The sequence below is a fragment of the Vanellus vanellus genome (assembly GCF_965231255.1).
Source record: "Vanellus vanellus genome assembly, chromosome: 5".
In the NCBI taxonomy this organism is placed as follows: Eukaryota; Metazoa; Chordata; class Aves; order Charadriiformes; family Charadriidae; genus Vanellus; species Vanellus vanellus.
This window is the reverse complement of record NC_138910.1, coordinates 24,422,830-24,449,325: the sequence shown is the minus strand read 5'-3', so window position 1 is coordinate 24,449,325 and position 26,496 is coordinate 24,422,830. Positions and strand designations below refer to the sequence as shown.

At 46.1% G+C, this 26,496-nt stretch overlaps 1 protein-coding gene across 1 annotated transcript; it reads right to left on the bottom strand.

Moving 5' to 3' along the window:
• Nucleotides 1-428: 428 nt before the first annotated feature.
• Nucleotides 429-23,695, bottom strand: LOC309671987 (mitogen-activated protein kinase kinase kinase 20-like). Its single transcript, XM_082483359.1, has 8 exons — nucleotides 23,461-23,695; nucleotides 23,201-23,340; nucleotides 21,960-22,022; nucleotides 20,866-20,958; nucleotides 9,647-9,763; nucleotides 8,020-8,094; nucleotides 6,803-6,953; nucleotides 429-1,412 (listed from the first exon to the last, which is right to left on the bottom strand). The coding sequence occupies exons 1-8, from the start codon at nucleotides 23,570-23,572 to the stop codon at nucleotides 733-735; spliced, it is 1,431 nt and encodes a 476-aa protein (XP_082339485.1). The 5' UTR covers nucleotides 23,573-23,695; the 3' UTR covers nucleotides 429-732.
• Nucleotides 23,696-26,496: the final 2,801 nt, after the last annotated feature.

Sequence of the window (26,496 nt, the reverse complement as noted above, 5' to 3'; positions counted from 1 at the left end):
CCAGCCACCAAGCCAATAGACTGGGCCCATCTGTTTCTTCCAATGTTGTTGCCCGCAACTGGAAGGAGAGACGAAAAACTAACCTGTGCTCCAGACTCCCTTACCAGCCATCCGCTGGTAAAGAGCGGAGGTGGGAGTGCGGTAAGGGCAAGGTGAGAAATTCCTGAGAGGGGATGGAAGCTGGAAGCGGAGAAGTGAAGCTACTGGAGCGGACCTGAAGAAAAATCTCTCCGTGTTCCTATTTCTTCACCATACACTGGTCTAATAAAAATACTACCTCTTTCTATAGCCCTGGCATAAGCAGATTGAACAAGGGGTGAGGAGACCCTCCTCAGAGCCAGACTCGGCATCTGGGGGCATAAGCGAGGTGCGGGAAGACGTAGCAGCACAACTCCTTCCCTAAGGATGAAACAGAGAGTCTTTTGTCATGGCACCCAGCTGTGCCTTACCAATTTTATTATTGAAATATTAAGCAAATCAGTGGATATCCAGCCAGCTGAGGACACGAGCAGCCCAATGGAGGGGAGACAATCAAATGGAATCCCTCAGTGCTGACTGTGACAGGAAGAGAGACGGGCAGCTCTCCCCTTCCACTGGCAGGCCCTGGGCCATGCTGGCCAGCGAGGGAGGTGGTGTCCCACCTTCAGTGCGGAGAACTAAACAGGAGCAGACGTATCTTCTCTAGGTTGAATGTTCAGTTAAATAAAGGAGGAAAATAATTATAATTCCCCCTCAGAACGTCCTCCGGCCCCTCCAGCTGCCCCTGGGCCTCTCCCTCCCCGGCTTGCCAGGGGTTTGCCGGTGGGGCTTCTTCGCATGCTGCACCTTTATCCACCCCCCCTCGCTGACTCTGTTCTCTCCTTCGCCCCTGCGGGGCTCGCTCTCGCCCTGCGGGGGCATGCCTGGGATGGCCTTGGGCTGCGGGGTGCTGCGGGGGTACCTGCGGTGCTGGGAGGCCGGGGGGGGCACTGGCGAGGAAGTCCTGAAGTCTCTTCCCGCATGGCGGGGGGGCACCGGGGAGCTGGTCCCACTGCGCCGCCCGTCTGAGGAGCTGCGGGAGTTACCGCTGTGCGAGGCATTTCGGCCTTTGCCGGCAGACCTGTCCCTCTCCGAAGGGGTGTCAGAGGCCGTGCTGGAGGTGCTGCTGCCCTTCGAGTTCATGTGCAGATTCGAGAGGTTTCTCATCAAACTGTGTGAGAGGGGAGAGGAGTTTCTGGAGTGGCTGACGGACATGAACTGGTAACTGATGGGACCCCGTGTCCTCCTCACAGCAGCGGCGTAGGAGTCCTGGCTGCGGAGGTAGGGCAGGTAGTGGGTGACAGTGGTTGGGCTGTGGGGGTGGCCGTGCTGGAGAGAAATGGCTTTCGCTATTTGGTGCATCCGCAGCGTCTGCATCCACTGGCTGTCGATGCCTGGCAGGGAAATGGAAAAGGAGTCAGCTTTCCGTGAACTGGTGGAAAAACGCTCTCTGGTTTACCAAAGGCATGAGGTTAGGTACCAAGGTTTCTATTGGAAGAACCTCAGCATATCTCAAACCACCCTTTCCCTCCCAGCCTTGAAGCAAATAGTCCTCGGTTTGAGTACGTTCATTGTTATGGTTGAGCGTAATGTTGAACTTTTAAAATAGCAAGTGATGCAAATATTTCTGATGCCAGTGCAGATTACGGAGCTTAGACTAGAAGGCACTTACTGAACCATCCATTTGGCTGTTCAGGTGGGTTCCCACTCCAAGTGCCTCCCCGTGTTTTTAACCCAACTTGGTTTTAAGCATTTCCTGTGATGTTCTTGACACCCTCGGTAGATTTCTCCGCAGCTTTCATTGCAAGAGAGCCTGGAGACCTCCAGAGAGGACATGGATTGGGCACCTCAAGATGCCAGCACCGCTGCAGCATCGCCCTCCACCTGCGTTTCTCCCAGCTGGCACAATCACGGTTCGCAGCCGAGCACAGAGACGGAGGCAGTGCAGACCCTGCAAATCCCTGCTGTGGCAGCCAGACTCCCCTCCTCTCACTCCATTTTCTCTTCAAACTGCTACACATCACAACAACCAGAGCCGCTTCAGTTGTTATTATTACTACAAATTCAGAAGTCAATCCACTTTGCATGCTCCAGATGCTCAGTCTAAGCCCCAGCTACACCGCTCTGTCCGGCTTCGTGCAGAAAATCAACTCTGTATGTGGAAAAGCCGGTGAGCTTCAGCCTGGATAGCTCAGACAGCTCTTAACTGTGAGCGACTCAGGGTATTACGGTTCCCTCACACCTACTGTCACAGCCCCAGGGTCGTACACAAAAGTTGTAGCTCCCAGAGATCAGACTAAAGCACTTTGGAAAGTCAGTCCTGTGGTTTGCATGAAAGCCTATAGCAAATACAATAGCTGTAAACTTTCCATTTGAACTGCGAGGGCTCCCTGGTTTGCTACTTTATGGGTAGAGCAGAGACCAGGAATTCCTCTTATTCGAGGCCACAGCTCTGGCCAAAAACCTACGGGGAGCAGCTTAAATAATTTTGCTCTAGAGAGATTTGAATGATTTGTCCTTAAGGATTGCTAATATAATTCCAACAGGAAAGCATAACCCTGCCAGCATAAATGTGACCAAAATGTTATTATCTTCAGCATAGGACCCCAGCTCCTCTCTCGCCTGTTGCTGGTTTTCCAGGGAAACACTCCCTATGCTGTGGCCCATCTGCCTCTTGCTGCAACGCCGCATCAGCCACGGGGAGTTTTGTGGGAGCTGGGTAGCGGCTCTGTACTCATTAGGATTGCTCCTGTTAAGACGTAATGGATGGTCTCTTCCATTCCTCCTTTCCCCAGACTTTGCTTGAATCCCAACAGATTTAAATCACTTCAATTTAATGTCAAATATGTCAAAAGGAAACTCTGTCCTGTCAAAGTGCAAATGTGACACCGCCACAGCAGATAGCTCCAGCTGCACTGAGAGATGAACCTCCTTTCACACAGACAGATGCGAATAGCCTTCTCTGCTTCTTAACCTCCTTGAAAGCCACAGTTTCAAAAGAAACATGCATGATGAAATGTACTTGCTAGATACCATCTCCTCTGCCATTCCCCCGTGCCCTCCTACCAAGGGTGTGGATGTAAAACATCGACCTCATAAACCTGAAAGCAGCAGGCTCAGGACTTGAGTTTGGATCTTTGTTTGTTTTCAGCTCTCAGGTGGCCACCACAGGCCTTGTGGGACCAGTGCCAATGCTGTCCTGACCAAGGAGCTCCCTTCAGCGCTTTCAGGCTATTCAGCCCCTGCTCCTTACTGCCAGCTGCAGTCACTAGCCCAGGGACCAGCTGCCCAGCGGGGACCTCCCAGTGTGCCCTGTGGGGCTGCGTCTCACCTCTCATGGGCTGGGGGGCTTCTCCCTCATATGGTCTCTGAGCCACCAACTCTGTACACTGAATTAAATGCTCTGTGCGGCAGCCCACAGAGGTAGTACCTTCACTGCTGGTTATTTTAGCCTCTTAGACAGGTATTACCCTTACCTTTGTGCTTGGATTTGGTGGTGTTTTAAACCTGGGGTAGGTGGTCTGGTAAAGAAGACAGGCCAGAAGGTTTGCTAGAGCTGAGGCGCAGCTTTCACGCTGGCTGGTAACCCACCTCCTCTGAACTGTGCCTATTCACTTGGGTGCTGACAACACATTAGTGCCTTCGTGTAACTCCTCCATGTGCCAGAGGGACAGACAAGCTCTCCCACCGCAAAAAAATGAAAGCAGCTCAGCTTACTGCAGCAGAGCCAACCTGTGAAGATACAACACCATGCTTTGGTATGGCTGTATGGCTCATCATCCCAAAACCAGGATAACCTCCATCAGCAGAGCTTATCTGCAGTGACGACGTATCTTTTCCGACATGCTCTAGGTTACAAAACACAGTTGTGTTGCAAATGGATCACAAATGCTTAGGAATAAGAGCACCCATTCTAGATGTGTCTGCAGTCTAAACCCAGCACCTCTCGAATCACAAGGCCGCTCTTCTACATTTGGCAGCAGTGCTACAATATCGGAGAAGTTCACCCCCCGCTGACTGGTATCTTGTTCCAGCTCCTGTGCTGCCCCTCAGCTGTCCCAACCCAAACATTTTGGCAGCCCTACTGTGAACTCAATCAGAAAAACAGCTTTACTCTTTACTTTACTTTACAAACACCTTTACAAAAAGAACAGCAGAGCTCAAAGGCAGAACTGTGCTAGAGTCAACTGAGTTGAATTTTGACTATGTCAGTGGCATACTCCAGCTAGGAAGTGAAGACGGCAGTGTAGAGCCCACTGTATTATTAAATGTATCTCACTGAACAAGTCAAGCCCCAGAAGCCATAACAAACCCTATTTCAGCAGTCAGGTAATGACGAGCCAGGGCTGGCCCAAAGGGGCAGGCTGAGCTGTGGAAGAAGAGTGCTGTGGAAGATTTCCACTCTTCCTCACAGCAGAGCAGGCCATCAGGAGCACCCGTGGGGTCTGCCAGGCTGACTGCATGTACTTGTCAAAACAGCATATCACCCACAGGGGACCCTTTGCCACCCCACGTGCAGCTTCTGAGGCTACAGCCTTGGTACGTGTGTCCCCCCTGCAAGAGCGCTGGCCAGAGCAAGTGCAATCTGCACCCAGACATCTCTTCCAGGAGGTGTCCTGTATCTGAGCACAACATCTGTAGAAAGCTGCCTGTGCACTGGGTGGCCAAGAGCAGGAGGTAAGAGCTGGCCAAAGCACTCCTGCTGAGTTTGGGTTGCAGAGAGAGAAAGCCAGGATAAAAGCTGCTGAAAGCACTGGCTCCCCAAATCCTCAAAACAGCTGTGGAAAACTCCATTATTCCCAACAGACAAAGGGAAGAGGTGTGTGAGATTGCCTCCTTTCCCAGAGATGCCTTTCCTGACACCCTGGATGAGGGTCTTCACCCAGGCCCTGCACACTTTGTGTGGGCACTATAATTCAGTCCAAATTCTATTGCTATGCCAATACACTTGGCTCCACAAAGCTGAGCACTCTCTTGTCTTGGTGAAGAGGGGCAGATTTGGAGGGGAAGGGCAAATTTTCTTGCTGATCTCCCAATCCAGCCTCCACAAGCAGGTCTTTGGAGAAAAGCAGACCTGCCTTTGTGGAAAGTCTACTGTGGATGTGTACACATATGCCAACAGAGAGGGGAAGAAGATTGGACCACAGGCAGAAACACCTTTCCCACTGATCTTCTACACTGAAGGGGGTTGAAAGGTTGACCCAAGCCCGATCCAAGGAGGGGGTTTGCAATGGTTTAACACACTCTGGCAAGCAAGCACCACCCAGCGGCTCGCTCGCTCCCCCCCATGGCGGGATGGGGAAGAGAATAGCAAGAGTAAAAGTAAGAAAACTCATGGGTTGAGATAAAGACAGTTCAATGAGTAAAGCAAAAGCTGTGCACGCAAGCAAAGCAAAACAAGGAATTAATTCACTGCTTCCCATCAGCAGGCAGGTGTTCAGCCATCTCCAGGAAAGCAGGGCTCCACCACGTGTAATGGTCACTTGGGAAGACAAATGTCATAACTCTGATCTCCCCCTCATTCTTTCTTCTTCCCCCACCTTTATATGCTGAGCATGATGTCATATGGCATGGAATAACCCTTTGGTCAATTGGGGTCAGCTGTCCTGGCTGTGTCCCCTCCCAACATTTTGTGCGCTCCCAGCCTACTTGCTGGCGGGGCGGCGTGAGGAGCAGAAAAGGCTTTGACTGCTTAGCAAGAACCAAAAAACATCAGTACGCTACCAACACTGCTGTCAGCCCAAATCCAAAACATAGCCACACACCAGCTGCTAGCAAGAAAATGAACTCCATCCCAACTGAAACCATGACAGGGTTGAAAAAGTATCTGTATTTAAGGCTGCTTACTACTGGAAGATGTGAAGCATTCGGGGTTTTGGACCAGAAGGATCTGAGCTCTGTGTCTGCTGTTGATGTGCAATTGCAAGTGACTACTGCAGACCAAAGATTTGTAGCTAATCGCCATGGACTGCTTCCAGTGTGCTTCCTGTAGGAGCATACAGGTCATCCCTCTGTCCTGGTTTCAGCTGGGACAGAGCTAATTTTCTTTCTAGTAGCTGTTGTGTTTTGGGGTTGGCATGACAATGATGCTGATAATGCATATTGTTTTAGTTGTTGTCAGGTGATATTTTACATTAGTCAAGGACTTTTTCAGCTTCCCATAAAAGCCGAGAGGGAGCACAGACAGAACAAGCTGGCCAATGGAATATTCTATACCACTGACATCACGCTCCGTATATAAATGGGGATTGGCCAGCGGCAGGGATTTGTGATCACCGCTCAGGAAGGGCTGGGCAACCAAGTACTGGGTGGTGAGAGCAACTTGTGTTGTATTGCTTTATTTTGTATAGTCTTATACCGTTATCATTATTATTTCCCCTTTCCATTATCGTTCTGTTAAACTGTCTTCATCCCAACCCACAAGTTGTTTCTTTTTCCTTTCCCCTCCTTTTCTCCCTCTTCTCCCTACCCTACTGGTGGAGAGGCGGGGTGAGCAACCTGCTGCGTGGTCCTAGTTGCCGGCTGGAATTAAACCATGACATCCCCCTTAAATCACATGGTAATACAGAACATGTTACTAGCCAAAGTTTAGCTTTTAAGCTAAGTCAGACGTGCCAGGGTGCTCCTGCACGCATCTGCAAAGACATCACAGGGACCACAACGCCAGCTGACACTGCAAGATGGTGCTGTGTTGTTGGAACAGAATAACGGCATTGACTTTTTCCTGTTCTCCCCGTATACGACTTGCCCACGTCAGCAATAAAGTTTGCCTGTACTGACTTACTTGAGTCGGATCTCCTCCGTGAATTCCCCTCCGAGTTGGGGAGCGAGGTGTGTATCATGAGCTGTACTGTCTCGACCTCGTCCTGCGCTTTCACTTTGCTCCAGCAGATAGCCTGGATGTGCCTGGTGGTTTTGGGAGCTCTAACGTCGCTCTGCTCAGGAAGGACACAACACGCATGAGGACATAATGCACATGAGGACACAACGACACACAACCCACTAAGCTCTCCTACGAGGGAACTTCCACTAGTGCCTGGGCGGCAGCAGCGTTTTCACTACAGAGTCTGTTTTGCAAAACCACTCAGCCAGTTCTCAAGTATTTTTAGACTCCAGATAATTTTGGCTGGTATTTTGTGATTATGCTAAAAATGTGGTAGTGAATAACTGTTTCAGTTCATGTACCATGTGGAGGAAAGATCTGGAGGCCTTCCTCTACAAACACAAAAATGTATTTTACTAGTTATATTAAAGTGAGCATCAAACGGGCACTGCTTTCTGCTAAAAGATGTAGGACTAAGAAGGTATTTTGGCAGGGGGACCCTCCACAAAACTTTCCTGGAGTACCAAGCTCTTCAGTTTGTTCTTAAAGGCCTATGGCTCCTGTGAGAAACTTCAGGCTGAAAGGAACTACTGTTGTTCGTTTCTGAGACAGGCAAGCAAGGTGCAGGATTTCCCTGTCTCTCCATCGCTGCTTGAATCCTTGCTCAGGACAGAGCTGGAATCTCAATTATGAGCCTCCTTGTGATGCACAGCAGCGGTCTTTCTAAAAACACTTTTGTAAGTAACTGCAACCTCTTTTTGCAAAGGCTAATTTCTACCACATTGAATTGTCTTCCGGGTTTTATTTTATCTTATTTTACTCTTGACTTCTCTTTTATTTTTTCTTCTCCTGTTGCTTCTCAGCTCTCCTAATTAGCACTTCACTGAAAAGGTAAAAAACACAGTCTCTTCAAGTAACGCAAACAACACTGACCATTCCACTTCACGCAAAAGGAGCTTTCGTCCTTGGGAAAAAGAGCCGTCCCAGGCAGCAGTCTGAGGGCATTGTGTCTGTAAACCTCATTCAGCTTTTGCTCTGAACTTTAGATTTTACAATTAATTACAGGCTGCTGAGGCTTGATTATAGGATATAACAAAGCCAGAGGATGCTATTTCCACACCTCCCATGTAGGTTTTATCTTGGATAAACAATTTTTTTATTTGTTTCTTAGAGCTTACCTCATACGTAACAACACATTCTACAGACTGATGTTCTTCTATCCCCACAATCCATTTCTCCATTACAAATGGTGGCTGAAAAAAACATGGTGGGAGTTTTATAAGGTGCTCTTCACCTCCTGACTTGTTTCTGAAACATCCCAAAGATATTTTCAACATTTGCCTTTTTTCATCCGTTTCCATATTATTAAAATCAATGCTTTTCTTAAAATCTCATGAGACAAAGCCATATATTTTGGAATTATTTACTTCCTTGTTTACAAAAGGAAGCTGAGAAGAGATTTCTATAAATAACAGACAGTAGGTAAGACAATATGGAATGTTTTCATGGGGGCATAAACCTTTTTCATTTTTGTGCATGTACAGGTGTTTTCTGCTAGACTCACAGAGGCCAGCAAGAACAATTACCTAGAGATTCTCAGAGATATTCCCTGACAGATATAAAAATGTTGACCTATGTGAAAAGTTAATGTATCTGTTTATTAGTTCATTTAACTTCAAGCTTCTTTTTTTAAAGGAAAAAATTAATTTCCATGTTGGACATTTTAAACAGAAAATTATTTAATAATAATAATAATAATAATAATAATAATAATAATAATAATAATAATAATAATAATAATAGCAAATTAAAAAAAATCACAACTGTTGTTCCAGAAATCACTAACTATAAAAATAGTTTTAGTGTGAATTAAATATGAGAATCCTTTTTGGCAAATACTCATATTTTCACATGTACCTTAAAATTCTGACTGTTGAGAATCTGATTGTCAGTTTTTGCCTTAGAAAAAAAAACGAAAGGTTCCCCCAAAATTTTGCCCCAAAAATTCCCCCTTAAAAGCATTCAGTAGTTTGGGGTTTTTTATCAGTGCACATTTAGAGCATGATTCTAATTGGTAACAAAGCTGTATATTTGCTCATTTACAAATTTATTTTGTTAGCTGTTATCAAGTGGAGTATATTAATAAAACCAAACAATTAAAATAACAGCAAACAGAATGCCCTCTGCATTAACAAAACTTCTGTTGCTTAGGGTAAAAGCAGTCTAAATACTGTCTGGTAAATATTTACAGGCAGGTTCTGAAATAAGGTAAAATGCCCAGTGACACTGAATTGCAGATGTTCAGTGATGTACTGTCTGTTGACGGGTTTCAGTCTTTGCAAACCATCGTTGCATGAAAGAGGGAGTTTTAGAACCATGTAAAAGTTCTAAAACCATGTAAAAAAAAAAAAAAGAAAGAGAGAAGAAAAAAAAAACCCAGACAAATCACATGAAGTTTCAAACTGGAGCATTTAAATCACTTTCTTCTCTTGAAAAGGAAAGTAATTTTTTGAACATTCTTTTCTTTAAAAGGGGTAATAAATTCACAGGATATAACATGGAATTAAAACAAGAAAATATAAATTAGTTCCTTCTCTTATTTTTCTATTGTTAACATTATTGTCAGTTTAAAAGAGAACCAAAATACCTAACTCCTATTATGATACAAATCTGTTTAAAATGTGCATTTTATTTAAAAGCTGTCAAGAGATTGAGCTTCTGCAAGCACAAAAGTCGACCGCTGTGGTATTTTAATGTCTTTGTTTGAGATCTGTGAATTCGTGAAAGCTTTAAGGCTGTAAATACCTTTGTCATCTTTAAAATCTCTACATCAGGTAGGTTAGTGTTGAATGTCACATCTTTTATGTAGGTTATTGCAATTTCATCCCCGTCCATCTCCATGTACATTTTCCATTTACAATCCTATGAATAATAAAAAAGGAACGCTGGATTGTTAGAATACAAATAAAAAAAAAAAAGCCCAAAATGAAACAAAACCGAAAGCCAAAACAACCCAAAACAGAATCCTCAATATATGGGGGGGGAAAATAACCCAATGACAAAGACAAGGAACATATACATATTTTAGGATATGCACGTTTTCCAGTAAAAATGTTGATAATGGAAAATCTTTGGGTTCTCTTGTTTGCTTTCCTCTTAGTTCACCCTGAGAGACAGTCGCCATGTTGACAGGTCTGGATGTCTTCAGCGGTGTGGATTCCCCCTGACGGGCCCCAGGAGGATGGTGGCTTCACCCACCTGCACGGACAGCCCCTTGGAGCGGGCGGCGCGGGCGCTCTGCACACCTGCGTGGCAGCGGAGGCACAGGACAGCGGTGGGAGCCATCACCCGGGGTCACAGCCAGTGCTGGCAGCCAGCCCCAGGGACATCTTCCCGGTCTCACAGGCTTCACAGAGGGCCGGTGAAACACCGTTGAGACAGTTGCTCAGATAATGGGCAAGAGGATGAGCTGGTTATTACAGCTCAATTATTTCAGATACTGAGAGCCCAGCGAGGCACTGAGCATCCTCAGCTCCCACTCACCTCCAATCGTGCTATTAATTATAAGCAAGTTCAGCTTAGAAAACTATCACCGTGAGTCTAATAGAGCGAAGCAATGAAAGGTATCCTTAAATAATGCCGTAAGCTGAACATGGGGTCAACATCCAACACTTTGTGCAGGTGTGTGCCTGCAAGAGGCTGACAGCGCTGGCAGCATTCTGCAGGACACCCCGCGTGGGCTGAGTGCTGGGACCAGGGTCTGCGCCTGTGGCCAGGGAGGCTCCCGCTGGGGACCGGAGGCTGCCTGTCCATGGTGCCAACCAGGCAACATTTGCTGGTGTGCCCAGCAGGTTCTTTGGGGAATAGATACTGCCTGGTGCGCTGAGCTCCTCCAAAAATCAGTTCCCTGAGGGACAACAGGGCTGCAGTGAAGCAGAGCGTCTCCATCTCCATGCGGGCAGGAGGGGATCTGCCCTTCAAAGACAGGACCTCCTCCAGACAAGCCAGGGGTTCAGGAGGGTCTGTGTCTGCCGCACGCTGCCGGCTGGGCAGGTACGGCCTCAGTGTCTGCGGGAAGCAGTCTTCTGCTCAGTTCTTCTCAGAAACTGCAAAAACTTTCAATGGGGACACAGATGGCCGCCTGGGGCCAAGGGCTTGCGTAAGCAGTTATTTGCACACACAAACGTACAGCAGCCTAAAAAGTATCCGTTCGCACATGCGATTATCTGCTAGTGTTTGCACGTGCATCTCTCATAAATGCAACGTAGGAGCTCAGCCCTCAGAAGTCTCAAAGCTTTCAATCAGGCATTGAATTGGCAATTCCAAGATAAAAGAAAACTGGAGTATAATCATTTCCGAACCGCAACAACAAATTATGCTTAGGAAAGCATTTGGCCCTGTGTGTCCATCTGTCCCCACAGAAAGCTTCCGCGTTTTATGAGCAAAGTGGACGTGTGAGTTGGTTTTCGCACCGCCCCAGTGCGAGTCTGAGCGATGGGAACCACGGTCCAGCAGTCAGGGCACTGCGCGGAGGCTCGGAGGCGCCCAGTTCAGTTTGCAGTTCTGCCATGGGTTTCCTGCGCAACCTGATAAGGTGCTGAAGTCGCCCTGTGCCTCCATTTCCTAATCACGGACTGTATCTCTTTGGATGTCCTTTTTCTGTCCTCCTTTTTTGGGGTTGACAGCCAACCCAGGGTTACACCTGTCTCTTCCCAGGTAGGTACAGTGCAACACACTGGCCTTGATGTTGGCTGAGGACTGTATGTGCTACGTAACTGAACGGCAACAGCAAAGTGAGTTGTCTTTGACTCCTCTTCACCTCTCACACCGTGCTCCTCTCCCTGCCCCATGATGTCCTTGTTGCCAGACTGTTTTGCAGGACTTCCTAAATTCATACTACCTGGATTCCCTATTGCAGATTGAACCCAAGACAAGACAAGATACTTGGTGACATTAGGAAGTTTTACAAAAACACCTGAGACAAGGAAAGAACAAAACGTTGACATGAAACGCTATCTTCCAGTTCATTCGGCGCATCTCCTGCCGTGAGACCAGTGCCAAGCACCCATGAGTTGGAGCTGCACCTTGTGCCAGGCCTCCTGTGCCTTCACGACACAGGATTTTGTGCTGTTCACTCCCACATCTCCCTACAGACCAGATCTGACAAACGTGAGCTCGTTTTAATAAACAACGTAAATCTAACGACCATCTCTAAAGCCGAGGCTGACAAGCTGTGTCAATCCAGGGTCTGGCAGGCGGTGGGCACCTGCCAGCGCCCGGCCCCTCGCCGGATCCGCCGCGCGCGCAGGAGCCCTCTCCGTGTGGCAACGAATCAGGCTGCCCCACGCAGCTGTGGATGCACAAGCCCTGCACAAACACCGCCTTCCCCGGCTCCGAACTGCAGCTTCAGAGAAAGAAATACTCTCTCCCGTCCTTCAAATCCAGCCCCCAAACCTTCGGCCCTCCTTGGAGTCCTCTCCAGCCACACCACGCGGATACCAAAAGGGCAAATTACCACACTAAACGTACCCTCTCTGCCCACTCAAAAACACGTGTCTCATTTTATTTGGAAAGGTTTTCATTTTGTGTCATTGTAAAATCATCGGTGGAAAGGGGAAAGAGAAAGAGAGAGAGAAAGACAGGGAAATAAATAGAGGAAAGAAAGGGGAGGAGAGGCAGGGAGAAAAACAGAAAAGAGGAAAGACAGAAAGAAACACAGAAGGAAGGAAGAAAAAGGAAGGAAAAAAGACAGTGTCTAGGTGACTTTTAAATCAAGGCATTTGGGAAATATCTAAGATAAGTAGACGGCTACTTGTCTTACAAACTTAGTAACTATTTTGTTCAGCCACAGAGTAAATAATGTGAGATTTGTCTGCTGCAAAAAGGGACTTATTTCCCTGTTTTCCAATCGAGTTTAAGGTTCTTATTTAGCAATGAATGGAGAGAGATGCTCAGCCACCTAAGCAAAAATTTGCTAGAACATGTATGTCAATTCTTTGATGAACTGAAGCTGTAAGATTTCTTGGATCGAGACCACATTTAGTGCCAGACGTATGTGGGAAAATAATTTGGAAATGGCTTGTTCCAACTGTCTGGTTAATAAATATACCTACCCAAGTCCTTCAAAGAGATTTCCCTGGGCATCTTGTAATTCAAGCATTAAAATACCTCCCAATATTTACCTGCTTGATTATGATTTAAATAAAGAATTTCAGCTTTTTGGTTTTTTTTTTGTTTGTTTTTGGTTTTTTTTAAATCTAGTTTCAGAACCGAGAGGCACAACCAGTAAAACTTTGTGTGAAAAACGTTTCTGAATAACACTTTGACAAAGCCAATAAATGAGCAGCCTCTGCAAATGATTCTGGAAAGGAAAAGCAAATCACACGTGTATTTTGAGCCACTTCTCCTCAGCTTCAAAACAGAAAACAAGAACACTCTAAAAATTAAGTCTCTTGCTTACTGTGGTGACAATACTCCTTTAACCCCATATGCACTAACAACTGCAAGAAAAACGGAAAGGGAAATGAAAAGAGATCAGGCACAGGCTTTAAATAACAAACATGTCTCCTGCAACAACAGCTTAAAACTCTTGCTGGGGAGACACCTCATTTTTTGAGGAGGCCCAAAGCCAGGAATCATTTTAAAATCAGTGGTTGCAATAAACATTTTTTTTTTTTTTTTAAGATGGAAGGAAAAATGGAAAGAGCATTGTAGCAGGCAACTGGATATTAGAAGAAAAGTAAGATGTAACGCAAGATGAAACAAATACGAAAAAAATGTTGGTCATGCTGGTACTAAAAGTAGTAGCATGTTGATGATTTAGGTCCCCAGAAGCTCCTTTACATTCTTAGCTATTATCTATCTCAGCTGCTGAAACCTGCTGTTTTAAAGGCATTAGAGTTGAACATCTAGTGACAGCACTTGGGTTATTTATCATTATGTATCACCCTGCTACACTATATTTTATTATTCTGGATTTAAAGGAAGATAACACAATTATGGTTAATTTGCTTCTCTTCTTTATATATATAGTGTCATGACCCACCACGGCTTTGTCCCATGAGATATTTTTAACCAAAAAGAAATCCACAAGAAACTCTCCCTAAAAATTCCATTAATAACCTCTTGTAGCGTGTATAGGTTGCAGGGTCTGGAACTAAGAATGTTTTAATCTCTTCAGCAAAACAATGTCTCATAATGATGTACAGGACTATTGCTGCACTGATGAAGAATCATACATAATTCAGCACCTTTCACTTGGCACCACTGTGATATCCTCATTAGCAGTGGCTCACAGTGGCTGTCAGATGGTGTCCATGCGAATGCAGGCATTATATTGTCTTTGAGATGTGCAGCTGCTTCCATGACACTGCCAGTATATAAAAACATGACGCCAGTTTGTTTTATTTAGTGCTAAACCTTCCAGTTTGTAAAAACAAGGCTGACACAGAGCCTGACATGAGGCAGTGAAAATAATTAGCTCTCATTTTCTCAGCCTCCTATTTCCTTCTCCCCGCTGTGTTCTCTTTCCACTAAACCACCACATGTCAGTCGAAATGGGAGGCAATTAGTGGGCTCATTTCAGTCCCCACAACTGTGCTGAAAAGAAAGTATTTATGATGGCACAATGAACAGCTGAAAGATTAAATAACATTTGCCTTTTGAAAAGAAAATGACTTCTAGCTAAATGGGCAATTTTTGATTATTCTCAAACAAGCTTAGAGTAGTTGGTTTTTAAAATACAAGAAAGGAAAATGAGTCATTTTTAGGTGAAAGAATCAAATAAAACTTGACACAGTAATGCAAATAACTGATGTTTTATTGCAAAATATGTAAATGTGTTATACCCTTAACAATGGCTGGTGTCTCAGGTCAGGGCAGGCTGTTGCCAGCCAGGCTCCAGCGAGAGAAGGTGGCTCCACCGCCGGTTTTGTTTCAGCTGTGCAGGCAGAAAAAAACAGGGGCGGAGGGGAGGCCTTCCGAGAGAGATGGCCTTAAAACGTTCAGAAACAAAGCGAGCGAAAGATATATTTACGTTATCAGTTGCCTGGGTGCCTCCTCCAAAAGCCGGAGCCCTTGCTCCTCCGCCAGGCAACGGGCGCCGGCTGGCTGGAGCTTCGCCTGGAGAACCACGAGGCCTTTTTAACACCTACGCAGACCACCCGGCGGTACCCAAAATATAGCCTTTCTTTAACATCCAGCGCTGTGAAGCTCTGTGCCGCCACGGAGGGGAACGCAATGGTAAATACCAGGCGCTGCTACGTGCTGGGGGCTGGTGGCCCGAGAAGAGCGGCTTGCCGAGACGGAGAGCTCTGCGCTAACAGCAGTCCTGAGCCTTCCCGTCATATTTACCAAAAGGTGCCCTTGCCGTGTGATCAGAAGCAAAGGGGGACTGCTGCGGTCGCAGGCCTCATCATCCACGTGAGCAGCCCGCTGGCGACAGCGGGGTTGTATAGGTGGAAGGGTGGAAAACACGGGTCCCTTCCCTGAGGGCCGCGCGGGTGCCCTCCCCTGCTGTCCGAGCCAGCCCTGTCCTCTGGTGGCATTTCCCCACTGACCGCTCCTGGGAACAACGTGCTGGAGCCCCGCAGGCACCACGTCCCCACCAATGGCAGGGCGGTACGTGGAGGCTACAGCTCACACGTGGGGGCTGTCAGCTCTGCGGGACGTTGGCAGCGGGGACAAGCGCGCACGGGAACTCAGGAAAGACATGGCAGTGCTGCTGGACGTGGCTTTCGTCTGGAGAGGACGCGTCTCAAGCCTAGAGACCACCGGGAACCTGTCTGTGCTCCTGCAGACGCATCCGTGACCGAGGCTGCACGCGTGAGAGACAACGTGTGGAAGGCAGCGAGTTAGTTCAGAGTGGCCAAGGTATAAAGCTTGAGATTAAAAAGTCTACAAAGTCAAGCGAGCGAATTACCTCGCAGAAAAGTCTGTACGCCTCTTCAGGATTATGGAAAAGTCAATCTTTTCTGATGGGAATCCCTGGCTCAGCACTGCTGACACAAGGATTTTAAAAGGTGTTGGCTTGAGTTTGATCTCAGTTACACATGGACGCTACAGCTGGAGCAATCCCAGTGGAGGTGAAGGAGTTATACCAGCTCCACCTCGTGTAAAACCAATACTCGATCCAGAAAAGCCTCTTTGAAAGAAAATACAAGGAGCTCAGATCACCTGCACTAAACTTCCAATACCCCACCACTGATCCACCTCCTCAGCTGGCTCCATTAACCAGTTCTTAATAGTGCTGGTTACATTTAAAGGTGGCCGTGGTTTTATTTTACAGCTTACGTAATATTTTTTTCCTTCACAAAGTACTTACTCTTTTACTGACTGCTTATTAGAACAGGAGCAAATCTAGGAAAATGGCACACAAACACAGCTACTCTCATTCTTACATTAACTATTACCCTTCAGTAATGAAAGTATTGTGCTTTGAGATGTAATTAAAGAGAGAGGCTTTAAAGGATGAGGTTTTGAGATAAGGTTAAATAATCCCACATTAGAAAGTCAAGGGACTTGCAAGTACCTTGCAAAGGAAGGGTCAGATAAAACCAATTCCTCTGCCAGCTTTACTTGCTGAAGTGGGTTAAATACCTACAGAGCAGGGGGAATACGTACAACTGAAAAACTACAAAAACGGAATTCTAAATTTTAGACCTCGGCCCTTGCTTTCTTTTTTGCCACATTTGTAATGCGAGGAGTACCTTACACGGCAAATTAAACTGGTGGTGTTACATCCCATCTGTCTGAACCAGGAATTATTTTTAAGAAAGTAAAGAAAGGTTTAGGTTTCGTCAGTGTTGATGTAGTGGGAGGGTGGAGAGGAAGAAGCAGCAGAAACGGTCTCAAGCACTTGTGAAACTGCATTGCAGTTGCAACAACAATTTCAGCACTGTTTTGTCTGGTACTGCCTGCGTTTTGCCAGCCCGTGTTTCTCCACATGAGGAGCTGGTCTCAATGTCTCTCTAAAGAAGCCTTAATATTATATTCACTTTCGCACTACACATTTAAATAATGGCATTAAAATATATCCCAGTTTGGATATCCAAGGCTAGAAAATAGTTCACACAGTTAGCAGATGGTTTTGAAGAGGGTCTGCTCCTTACCTTGTCAAATGGAAGGAGAGGTAACGGGGAAAAATAAGGCAAAATGGTGAGCCAACTTCAAGGCTTTGTGTTTGGATATAGGTCAGATTGTGCCACACTCAGTAAAAAATGAAAACATTCAAAGGCATGGTGAAATCTGCCCTTTTGAGGACCAAAACTAAAGAATGCATCAACAGGAGACAAAAAGACCGTGAACCATCCTTCTTAAGGGGTTGGATGATTCATCAGTGCGGCGCCGACACAGCTCAGACATCTTTCCCTGATTGGGAAATTTTAATGAGCCACCTCGGATGAGAAAGCCATTGAAAATTCCCTCTGCAGTTCTGCGAATCAGCTCAAGCCACAATTGCCAGGGTTTGTTTTTTTACCCTCTTTGGTATCTTGGAGTTAATTGGTGTCCCCCCCCTTTTTTTTTTTAATTTGTGGGAAAAAAATCATACAAAATGTCTAAATCTATCACCTTTCAGCTCAGTGGGAATTGTGTACAGAAAGGTCATTAAAAGGAAGTGAATGGAAGTAACCACATAACTCGAACTACAAGAGTTGGAAAAGAAACCTCTAAAAACCAGGTTAGCTTTGCAGCGCTCACTCCTGATGCATTCGGAGAGCACAAAGGTCAACTGAGCTTTCATCACCTCCAAAGATGCAGCTAAAAAGGGAAGGAAACTGTAATGAAATGACTGCATCCATCAGCTGGTGGAAACCAACATAACCCCACTAGAAGATGCGGTTTAAATTAGATAACAAACCTGAGGCCAGTAAAGTCGCGTGCTGGGAAGTCAATGTTTCATTCAGTGCACAGACGAGGCTAAACATTCAAATGTCATCCTGAAGTATATTTATCAGGATCCTTGCGAAAAGGCACGGCCATTCCTAATGGCCTTAAATTTCTGCCTGCTTATGGAGAAGGTGCACTGGCTGTGCCAACGGGGCTCGGGGCAGCGCCAGGGAGAGGACATCTGTGCCCCGAGGAACCATCTTCACACCTGAGACGGTGCTGTGCTCTGAGCAGCCAGATCATCTCAATTAACCTGCACCCTTCAAACGGTTTCTGGGTCCTGGACCAGCTCATCCAGCACTTTTATGCCCTGTGGCATTGCGGTATGTCACGCTGCACACCGCGGCTGCACCAACACCACAACTTTAGTTCGGATCAGGAGCGTGCACTTGTCCCACATGTCCATCCTGTCCCATGCTTTGGCAGAGCCACCTCCAAGCGTATGGACCAACTTGCTTCCAGGTGCAGCTACACCAGAAGATGACCTACCAGCACTAAAGGGAACTCAGCTCAGGACACCAGCGCAGAGCCAGCCTGGGGTAAAACCCCCCAGCACAAACTGTTCCCCTCTACTGAGCCCTTCCTGGGGCGCCGCACCAGCTCCCGGCTGAGCCTAATAACCTCCCCTGATGTACACAGGTCTAGGGTCTGCTCATCCCCTGGGGAACACACGTTCGCAACTCGTAACCCAGATTTAAACTTACCGCCTCTTTTTCCTCACGGCTAAAACAGGAGAAATGCTTCTTAGCTAAGCAGCCGGTTATAGGGACTGATTAGGGTGACGTTCTTTTGAGAAATTTATTTTTAAACTGATGTAGGCCAGCTTTTTAGCTATAAAGATGGCGGAAAGGTATGATCCCAAGTGTTTCTGCTGACCCAGTTTTACAAGAACAGGCACCTTTTACAAAAACAGGACACTAAAAGAAGTTTAAACACTTCCATCCTGGTTTACCCAGTACCTCCAGCTCATTTTGGAATAAATCTGGACGGCAGCAGTAGTTGGCTTAAAGCAGCCTCTAGGGGAGCTAGAAGATTGTGTCCAGGGATTTTCAAAGAAGCAAGCTAGCCAAATTTCCTGTATTGTACGTACCACACCAGACTCTGTTAGTGTTATGTTTAATGCAAATCACCGTGCTCGCGCTGGCCCTAACATCCTGCCTGAAAGCTCAGTCAATCTACTCCTTCCAGTCCAGTTTTTAAAACTGGCTTAGCCGCAACACCTTTAAAGGCAGGTATGAGTTAGTAAGCAGACCTCACACAGAAGTTCCCAGCCCGGACAAACTCAGGTGACAAACAGCACGTTCCCTGGAACGGCACCAGGGCCACGGGCGCTGCGGCGTGGCGGATGCCAGGGCAGGCATGCCTGGCACGTGCCCGTGGCTGCAGAGGGAACGGCTTCCTTAGGAAGGGGCCCAGCAGCACACAGAGCAGAGAGGACCAATTAGGAGGTCACGGGGAAGGAAGGACCGAAAAAAAAGTGTTCTCAGTTGGCATGTCAGAGACCTACAAAGGTTATGCCAGCGCTATGCAGCCCCATCGAGCTAGCCCTGTCCCCTTGTAGCAATTCAGCTTCTCTCCCATAGACTTTGGGACACTCTCTCATTTGCAAATTTTGCCATCATGGCTTAAACATCTACTTGTCCTCAAACTTAGTAGGCATTATTGCAACCTGAATTTCTTTCCAACACTCAAGAGGTCTACTTGCTCCATCTCTTGCTCTTTCCTGGGGAGGATTGCCCACCTCCTCGCGCTATGGCTCACAACCACTATTGGAAATGGAAGGGAGATACGAGTTATTTCATGGACTCTTAGTTCCCTGTAGAGTTGCACATGAGAAGGAAGGATGCAGACAGAAGAAAAGTAGCTGTACAGCATCATAAGCTACGTGCATTCAAGAACACTGAGACAGTCTCAGTAATTCACATAGTGATAAAGAAGATTTTCATAGAAAAAAAAGTGCTTAGGATAAAAGACACAAACAAAAAAAAAGGAAATCTCCAGACAAAAAGCAAAAAGCTTTTTCACATTGATGAAATGATTTCAGTACGAGTCCAAGTTCCTACTAAGTACAAACCTAAATGCTTTCTCTGCAAGCACCACCAAGTACAGAAATCAAGAGACTTCTGCAAACAATATGCCCTGAAAGCAAAGCAGCCAGATAACACAAGATGAAAGTCAGCCACCCACAAGTTTAGGGTGGACACACAATGCAGATTTGTCAAACACAAAAGGAAACAAATCCTGCTGTCACAACCCCTGACTCTTAACTCAGAAATGCTTTGCACACCATTTCCACATAGATGATTAATTCTAAAACCCTTGAACTCAGAGTCCACGGCAGGCTGGATAAAGAAAACAAAAAGCATGGGACAAACCTCACTCTTGAGAAAAGACAACCTGGTGGAAATGCTTTGCTGGAACATCTGGAGTCGTCAACGCTCCCGTTACACAGGGCGTAACGAGAGATCCTTGAACCAGCTCGGCTTGGAGCTGCAGTTTGATTAGGATGTGGCATGCTGGTAATTGCCTTTCACCAGCCGCCGCACAGTAGTTTTGCCGTCTGCAATGTGCTGCACCGACCCCTCCCTCCTTCCCCAGTCCTGTGAGTGAACACAAGCACCAGCAGGACGAGTCCCGTCCTCCCCAGCCGGCAGCCACGCATGCCACGTATTTTCCAAACTCCTCTCGGCTGCACGAAGAGACACCACCTTTCTGCCGAGACAAAAGTAATAGTCTGTCCGCTAACATCAGGCGTATGTCACTGCTCAACTGTCCCTTGGAATCAAAGACCCCCCTTTGAATAGGTTTTGCTGCATACGTAGATTGTTATTTCACACCCATTGGGATAAAAGGAACAAAGCAAAAGTCTGAATTACAAAAATTATGGTTAGAAAAATTGATCATGAGGACCCAAAAGCTTTCAGTCAGAGCTTTCGGCGCCACTCTTTTCTTCCTCACCTGCTCTGGGGTGCGGTTCCCCATCACTGATGCAGCGCCGTGTGCCACCTTGACATTTAGTCAGCACTCTCCCAAAGGTTCTCGCAGCAAATTATCTTTTTGTGTCCAGAAGATACTAGACCCTCTGGGTAGTGTCTATAAAGGTAACCAAACCAACCGATCGAGCGCTCCCAGCTTACCTTTGGACCATTTCCTGGCTTCAAGTGATAACCAAAAACAAGTTCGAGATTCACTACTTTCTCTATGTTTTCTTCAGCTCCACCCGCAGAATCCTGCCAAAAAAAAAGGCAAGGTGAGACTTCATATCTCCCGAAATCCCATGGGAGACAGGACCAAGGCCTTTGGGGGCAGTAAGAATTTGCCTTTCAGATGCTACAGGTCGGGCAGGCAGCAGGAAGGGGCCATCCCTGCCCCGACCACACGGCTGCAAGAGGGGCCAGGGCTTCTGTGTGGGCTTACGACGTGCAGCGGATGGTACCTGGGAGATGCTCCGTGATTTCTGCTCCCGGCTGAGCCGCTCCAGCGCACCACGGTGCCGCTGTGAGCGTCGTGGCAGCCACCGCCATTAGAATGGCAGCCGGCACAGCACATCGGCAAAGCCCCGATTTTCATTTTCCCCTTCAGGGAACAGAGTTTCGCTGCACGTAAATTCACTTTAAGTGGATTTCACTCTATAGCTGTGCAATAAATTACCACTAAAAAAGCTACTTCAGGCTTTGGGGTCTAGAATTGCTTGATTAGCTCACCAAATTAAATCAGGCAAATATCTGCTCTGGCAACCCCAAGGTTCCCAGGCAGTCTCTCCCTTTTGCATGGCTCTTGTTACTGATATCAGAAAACCACCAGGTTAACACAAGGGTGACCAGACATTATAAATTACGCTTCTCTCCTGTAACATTTACAAACGGAGGAATGATGGGCTCATCTGGGCCAGGGGTCTGCCGTTCTTTGGCGGTGCAGTCAGTGGTGCTAGTTCAGAGGAATGGCTCTTAAGAGTAATTTCTGATTAATGAGAGCAAAGGAATTGCAACCAGTAGTCTCTTAATTTAATACTGCCGATAAAATCTCAGAGCCTCCTTGAAAACAACTTTTATTACCCTATTACTTGTTCTGATGTGACCCATCGCTGCTGTTGACCCTCTACATCTGTCACAACCCTCTGCAGGAATGGCTGCTTCGCCCTCCCGCAAACGGTAGGAAAGTTGAGACATGAGAACAGTAAAATATTCATACCAACACGAGAAGCACTTCTTATATAAACACTGAGACTTGCCTTAATTAATGGTGGAAAATGAAACAGATTTAGGTAGTCGTGGGTTAACTTCTCAATAGCAGTCTAGAAAAAAAAAAAATCAACAAAATCAGAGGAGAGTTATTCAGTATCTCATACTGCAAATACCAGCAGGAAAAACAGTGCAACTCCATGTGCGCTGTTTTCCATTGTGGATACATTAGGGCATGTGAGAAGAGTTTAAAATACAGCCCTGATCTGGAAACTGTCATGGTAGATCAGCCCCATTTTGCATTCAGAATCAGATCTGCTTAATCAGAGAAAGAGATGTTTGGGGGGTTGTTTGGGTTGTTTTTATTTACGCTCAATCAACCCAGGAAGCTGAAATCTTTCATTTTGGGCATTATTGACTTTATTAAGTTTCAATAATTTTCCCTGTAGGAAACGTAAATTAAATATATCAGTAATGGTGTGTGGTATGGAAAAAATGGCTGATGAGCAAAAGGGGAATAAATCTGTGCAATTTATGAAGCTAAATTTGCAGGACTAGCAATTAGGATACAAGTATCTCTTTGCTAGTAAATTGTGGTATAAAATCATTGAGACCCAACAGAATTATAGATGCTGCTTTTAGAGAAATCCTTTTCCAAAGCCGGCTGCCAGGCAACTGAACTCTCTCCTGTGGCTCCAGTATTAATACTATTACTGCTGCCACGGTCGCGTTTTCCAGACCATGATTTTCTTAACTCATTACAAACATTAGGTATTTAAAACACCATGAAACAAAGCTTTAAGAGCAAAGCAACCTGGCTGTCAATCAACCGGCTTTAAAGTTGTCTAACGGAGTTTTGTTAGTCAAGAGATGTGACAGTTGAGAAGTTCAGAGATTTCAGTTCAAATAACTGTTTTCATATCTGCTCCTCCCTCAGCTAAAGAGAAATCTTTGGGGAGAAGATCTCTCTGAAGATATCCAAAGCTTTCCGCTGGGAAAACGGCCCTCCTAGGCACAGCTTTAGTGGTACTGGCAGTCCGGCCCACAAGAAAACCAAAAACTGCAGAGGAGTATAAAGACCACAGCACGTTTTCATGCCTCATAAAACGCTCAGGTTGCTTTGGATTCTAGATCCATATGGACCTGTAACTCTTTTTTTTTTAATAGACCAAACATGTTCTCCATTTAGCTTTATAACTTCTTTTGTTGTTAATACTACTGAAAACCAATATAGACTCCTTAATATTCATACTATAACCTACTGCAACATTCAACATATGCGGTTAAGTACCTTTAAATGGATGATGTGTCCTCTGGAAACAATTCCCATGTCCTTTAAATCCTCTTCTTCTAGAAGAAGCAATCGTTTCCCAGTGATATGATGTTCCTTAAACAAGCTAGCATAGACACTCATTTCACCAGAAGTATCGCCTTAAAATAAGAGAGGTTATTCAGAAATCCATAGGGTGCTTTATCGGAGGGAGAAAAAGACGAGCAAATGTATATATATTCATAAATGTGAATATGAAGGTACATATGAATAGCTTTTACCTTTTCTAGTAAGTTGTTGCATCCAGAAAAACTGCAAAAAAGAGGAATCAGTCTTGAAGTTCACATTATCAAAATTTAATATTATAGTTATTTGGAGTTCACAAGTAATCATTCTTTTCTAAAACAAAATTTAAAAATATTTCTAACTTTGGGTTAAAGGACTCAAGGTTCACCAATGCAAGCGATTACACTTCTATTCAGCTTCTTAAAACTGCCTTCTACTTTGCAGCCACCTTCCTCAGTTTACCGTTATGAAGAACAACGGAAATGACTGAGCATGATCGCTAAGCTTCTGCTTCGGAGGGCTGAGGTTAAGGAGCCGGGGCTATTACGGCCTTTCCACTGGCTTTCCAGACAGTCCTTCAGTAAATGTTAGCTAAACAACCCCATCACACACAACACGAGGAGGGTGCTAGATGGGACATTAAAATCACTATGACACATCACTACGCTAGAGAGAAATCATTGATGTTTCTTGTTTGGCATTTTAACTGAATAAAAGGGTAAAAAAAGACTCAATGCCATTATTTTGTATGAAAGAGAGATTCCACACCCCTTAAAAAACCCTTAACTTTCTATCAGTTAATTGCCATCCTGGTGGCACACAGCGGGATAAAACCTTCGAACCCATTTTGTCCTGTCCAGGACAGGTCTGCTTAGACTGGTCTTGGGGCACTTCCATGTTCCTTAAATGTTCACTCAGGAGCACCCTCCTGGTGGGAACACCCACCTATTTTATGGACATTGGAGAATGTGGCTGGTTTATAAAGGTCGCTCGAGTCCTTAATTTACTCATGGTCCTTTCAAAGCCTTTCTGGGATGCAAGTTTCACCCAACAAATATCAGTAAAATCTCACCTGGGTATTCTGGTCCGGCGTTCCCTCCCTCCTTACCCACTGTAATTTGTTAGAGAGCTCCAGCAGCGCAAGGCTGGCCGCATTGACACAAAATACTCACCACATCTTCTTCGGTCCATGCACAAATATCAAAGGAGGGCAGCAACTGTGTGAGAGATACGAATTGAAAAGAAAACCGTCTGACCGTTTTTCTCCCCTTCACCCAAATTTTACTCTGGTGGCCAATTTTATTCAGTTCCTTTTCCCCTGCAAAGGTCAGGACTTTAGGCTGCGACTCTCATCCTGACACACTAAACCCTTGGATTCATGCTGACCACAGGCTGGCTCCAACAGCATGGTGGCAGTGCTAAATCAATCCCATCGCTTCATGTAGATAAAATTATCAGCAGATCTCTGATAGAAAGAATTTAGGAAGCAAAAGTAAACCATCCGATGGTGAGGGACTCTCTAGCTGCCTCTCCTCTCGGCTCTGACACTACAGGAAGGTTTTTGCTTTTGCTATGGCTTTGGTACCACCTGATTTCTGCAGTGAAAATAACGCTGTGATTAGGACTCTCTCCCGAACGGTGGGTATTTTCCATGAAAGGAAGGAAAACTGTCACTAGACAGCAGTGAAAGCAGAATTTGGAGTCGGGCCACTGTGGCTAGTTTTCCTGTACAGACAAGTCTCTTTTGGGTTTCTGCCAACGCTTGGTATCTGCTCCCCGGAGGCTGGGGGAGTGCAGCGTTTCCCGGCGTCCCCCAGAGCTGCAGCCTAGGCAGGGCACACGTTGTTGTATGCAAGATGGTGTCAGCTCTTGAAGCACAAGGAAACCACGGAGGATGCACAGGAGGGTGGCTGCGTTAAGCGAAATTCTGGGATGATTTGAAAACCAACACAGGAGAAGACGTCACTGTAACACCGATTGCCATTCTACTCATTCAAGCATATGGTATCCCGAGCTTCACCTTCTTGGCATTTTTATCCTGCTAAAGGGTTAATGTTAATTGGTACATATGTATTTCGACTGTCAGTGTCTCCCACAGGCTCAATACCGTGATGGAGTTGCGAACTTACTCGATGTACATAACATTGACTCAAGAGAGACTCAGCTCGGTTACCCACCAGCCTCCAAGGCTTTGTGACCTCCTCCAGAGAGCTCTACTCACCCATGAGCTCTCCAGCCCCCACCCAGGCCAAGCATGGTCCCCCCGGCAGGCACTCAGCCTTGCCTGTGTCCACTTGAACACCGAGCCACAGAGCAGAGTTGCCTGCTATGTACCAGCCTGAGCACTTCCCTGGCTCTCCAGGCACAAGACTAGGGTCCACCCACAACCTTCAGCCTTTGCAGGATCCCTGTGAAACCCCCATTGAAGGTCTTGTGACTGCCCAACACACTTTGACTTCTGCCTCCATATCTACGACTTTTTGCTGCCCACCCCACTTTGAAGACTCTTCAGACCTTCCTCCTCCTACTCCACCATCTCAGCCAAACCCTGCTGGGCACAAACCATCCATGAGACCAGCTGATTCCACCTCTGTGAGGAGGACCTAGCAGACCCTCAAACCCACCCCTTTGCCCACTGCTTCCCCAAAAGGGACAGAGCCAAAGGCATTAGGGTGAAGTGGCAGATGGGAAGATGTGTCTGCCAGAGAAAAAGAGACCTTCCTGACTTTTTCTCTGTACTACGCCGTACTTCCAGCCAATATTCTCAACCGACCTCCTCTTAAGTCAGACATTCCCTATGCTAATAGTTACCCACAGCCTGGGCAGGATGCTGTGGGACAAAAGTAGTGCTGGGGACAACACCTGAGCACAAGGGAGGGCACATGGCAATCGTAAACATCCTTAGGAAGGCAGAGGATGGTGCCTTCCGTAGATACTTATAGTCAAAGCGGCTGGTGCTGCAGAAGGAGCCTGGTACAATAATTTGTACAAGCAAATCATTTACTGCAGAAGTCCAATACTGCATTTTTAGTTGCACAATGGATTTTTTTCAGCTTTTCCCATGTTTAAATATAACCACTGGCAGAATACGTTCTGTATTATTTAAATACTTTTTTGTTTGTTTTTTTGAAGATGGGAGAATAAAGGAGAAATGTCACAAAGTGAGTAATGCAAAAAGTGACTTAAACCAGCAGACAATAAGGAACCTCTTGAAACACTAGCATTTTACACAGGGACACAGATGCATAAAA

Coding starts and splice junctions, on each gene's coding strand:
- LOC309671987 (XM_082483359.1), bottom strand. CDS start 23,572: ATGATTACTTGTGAACTCCAAATAACTATAATATTAAATTTTGATAAT. Junction 22,023..23,200: donor GACACATCATCCATTTAAAG/GTACTTAACCGC, acceptor TTTTTTTTCTAG/ACTGCTATTGAGAAGTTAAC. Junction 1,413..6,802: donor ACGGAGGAGATCCGACTCAA/GTAAGTCAGTAC, acceptor TTTCCCTGCCAG/GCATCGACAGCCAGTGGATG.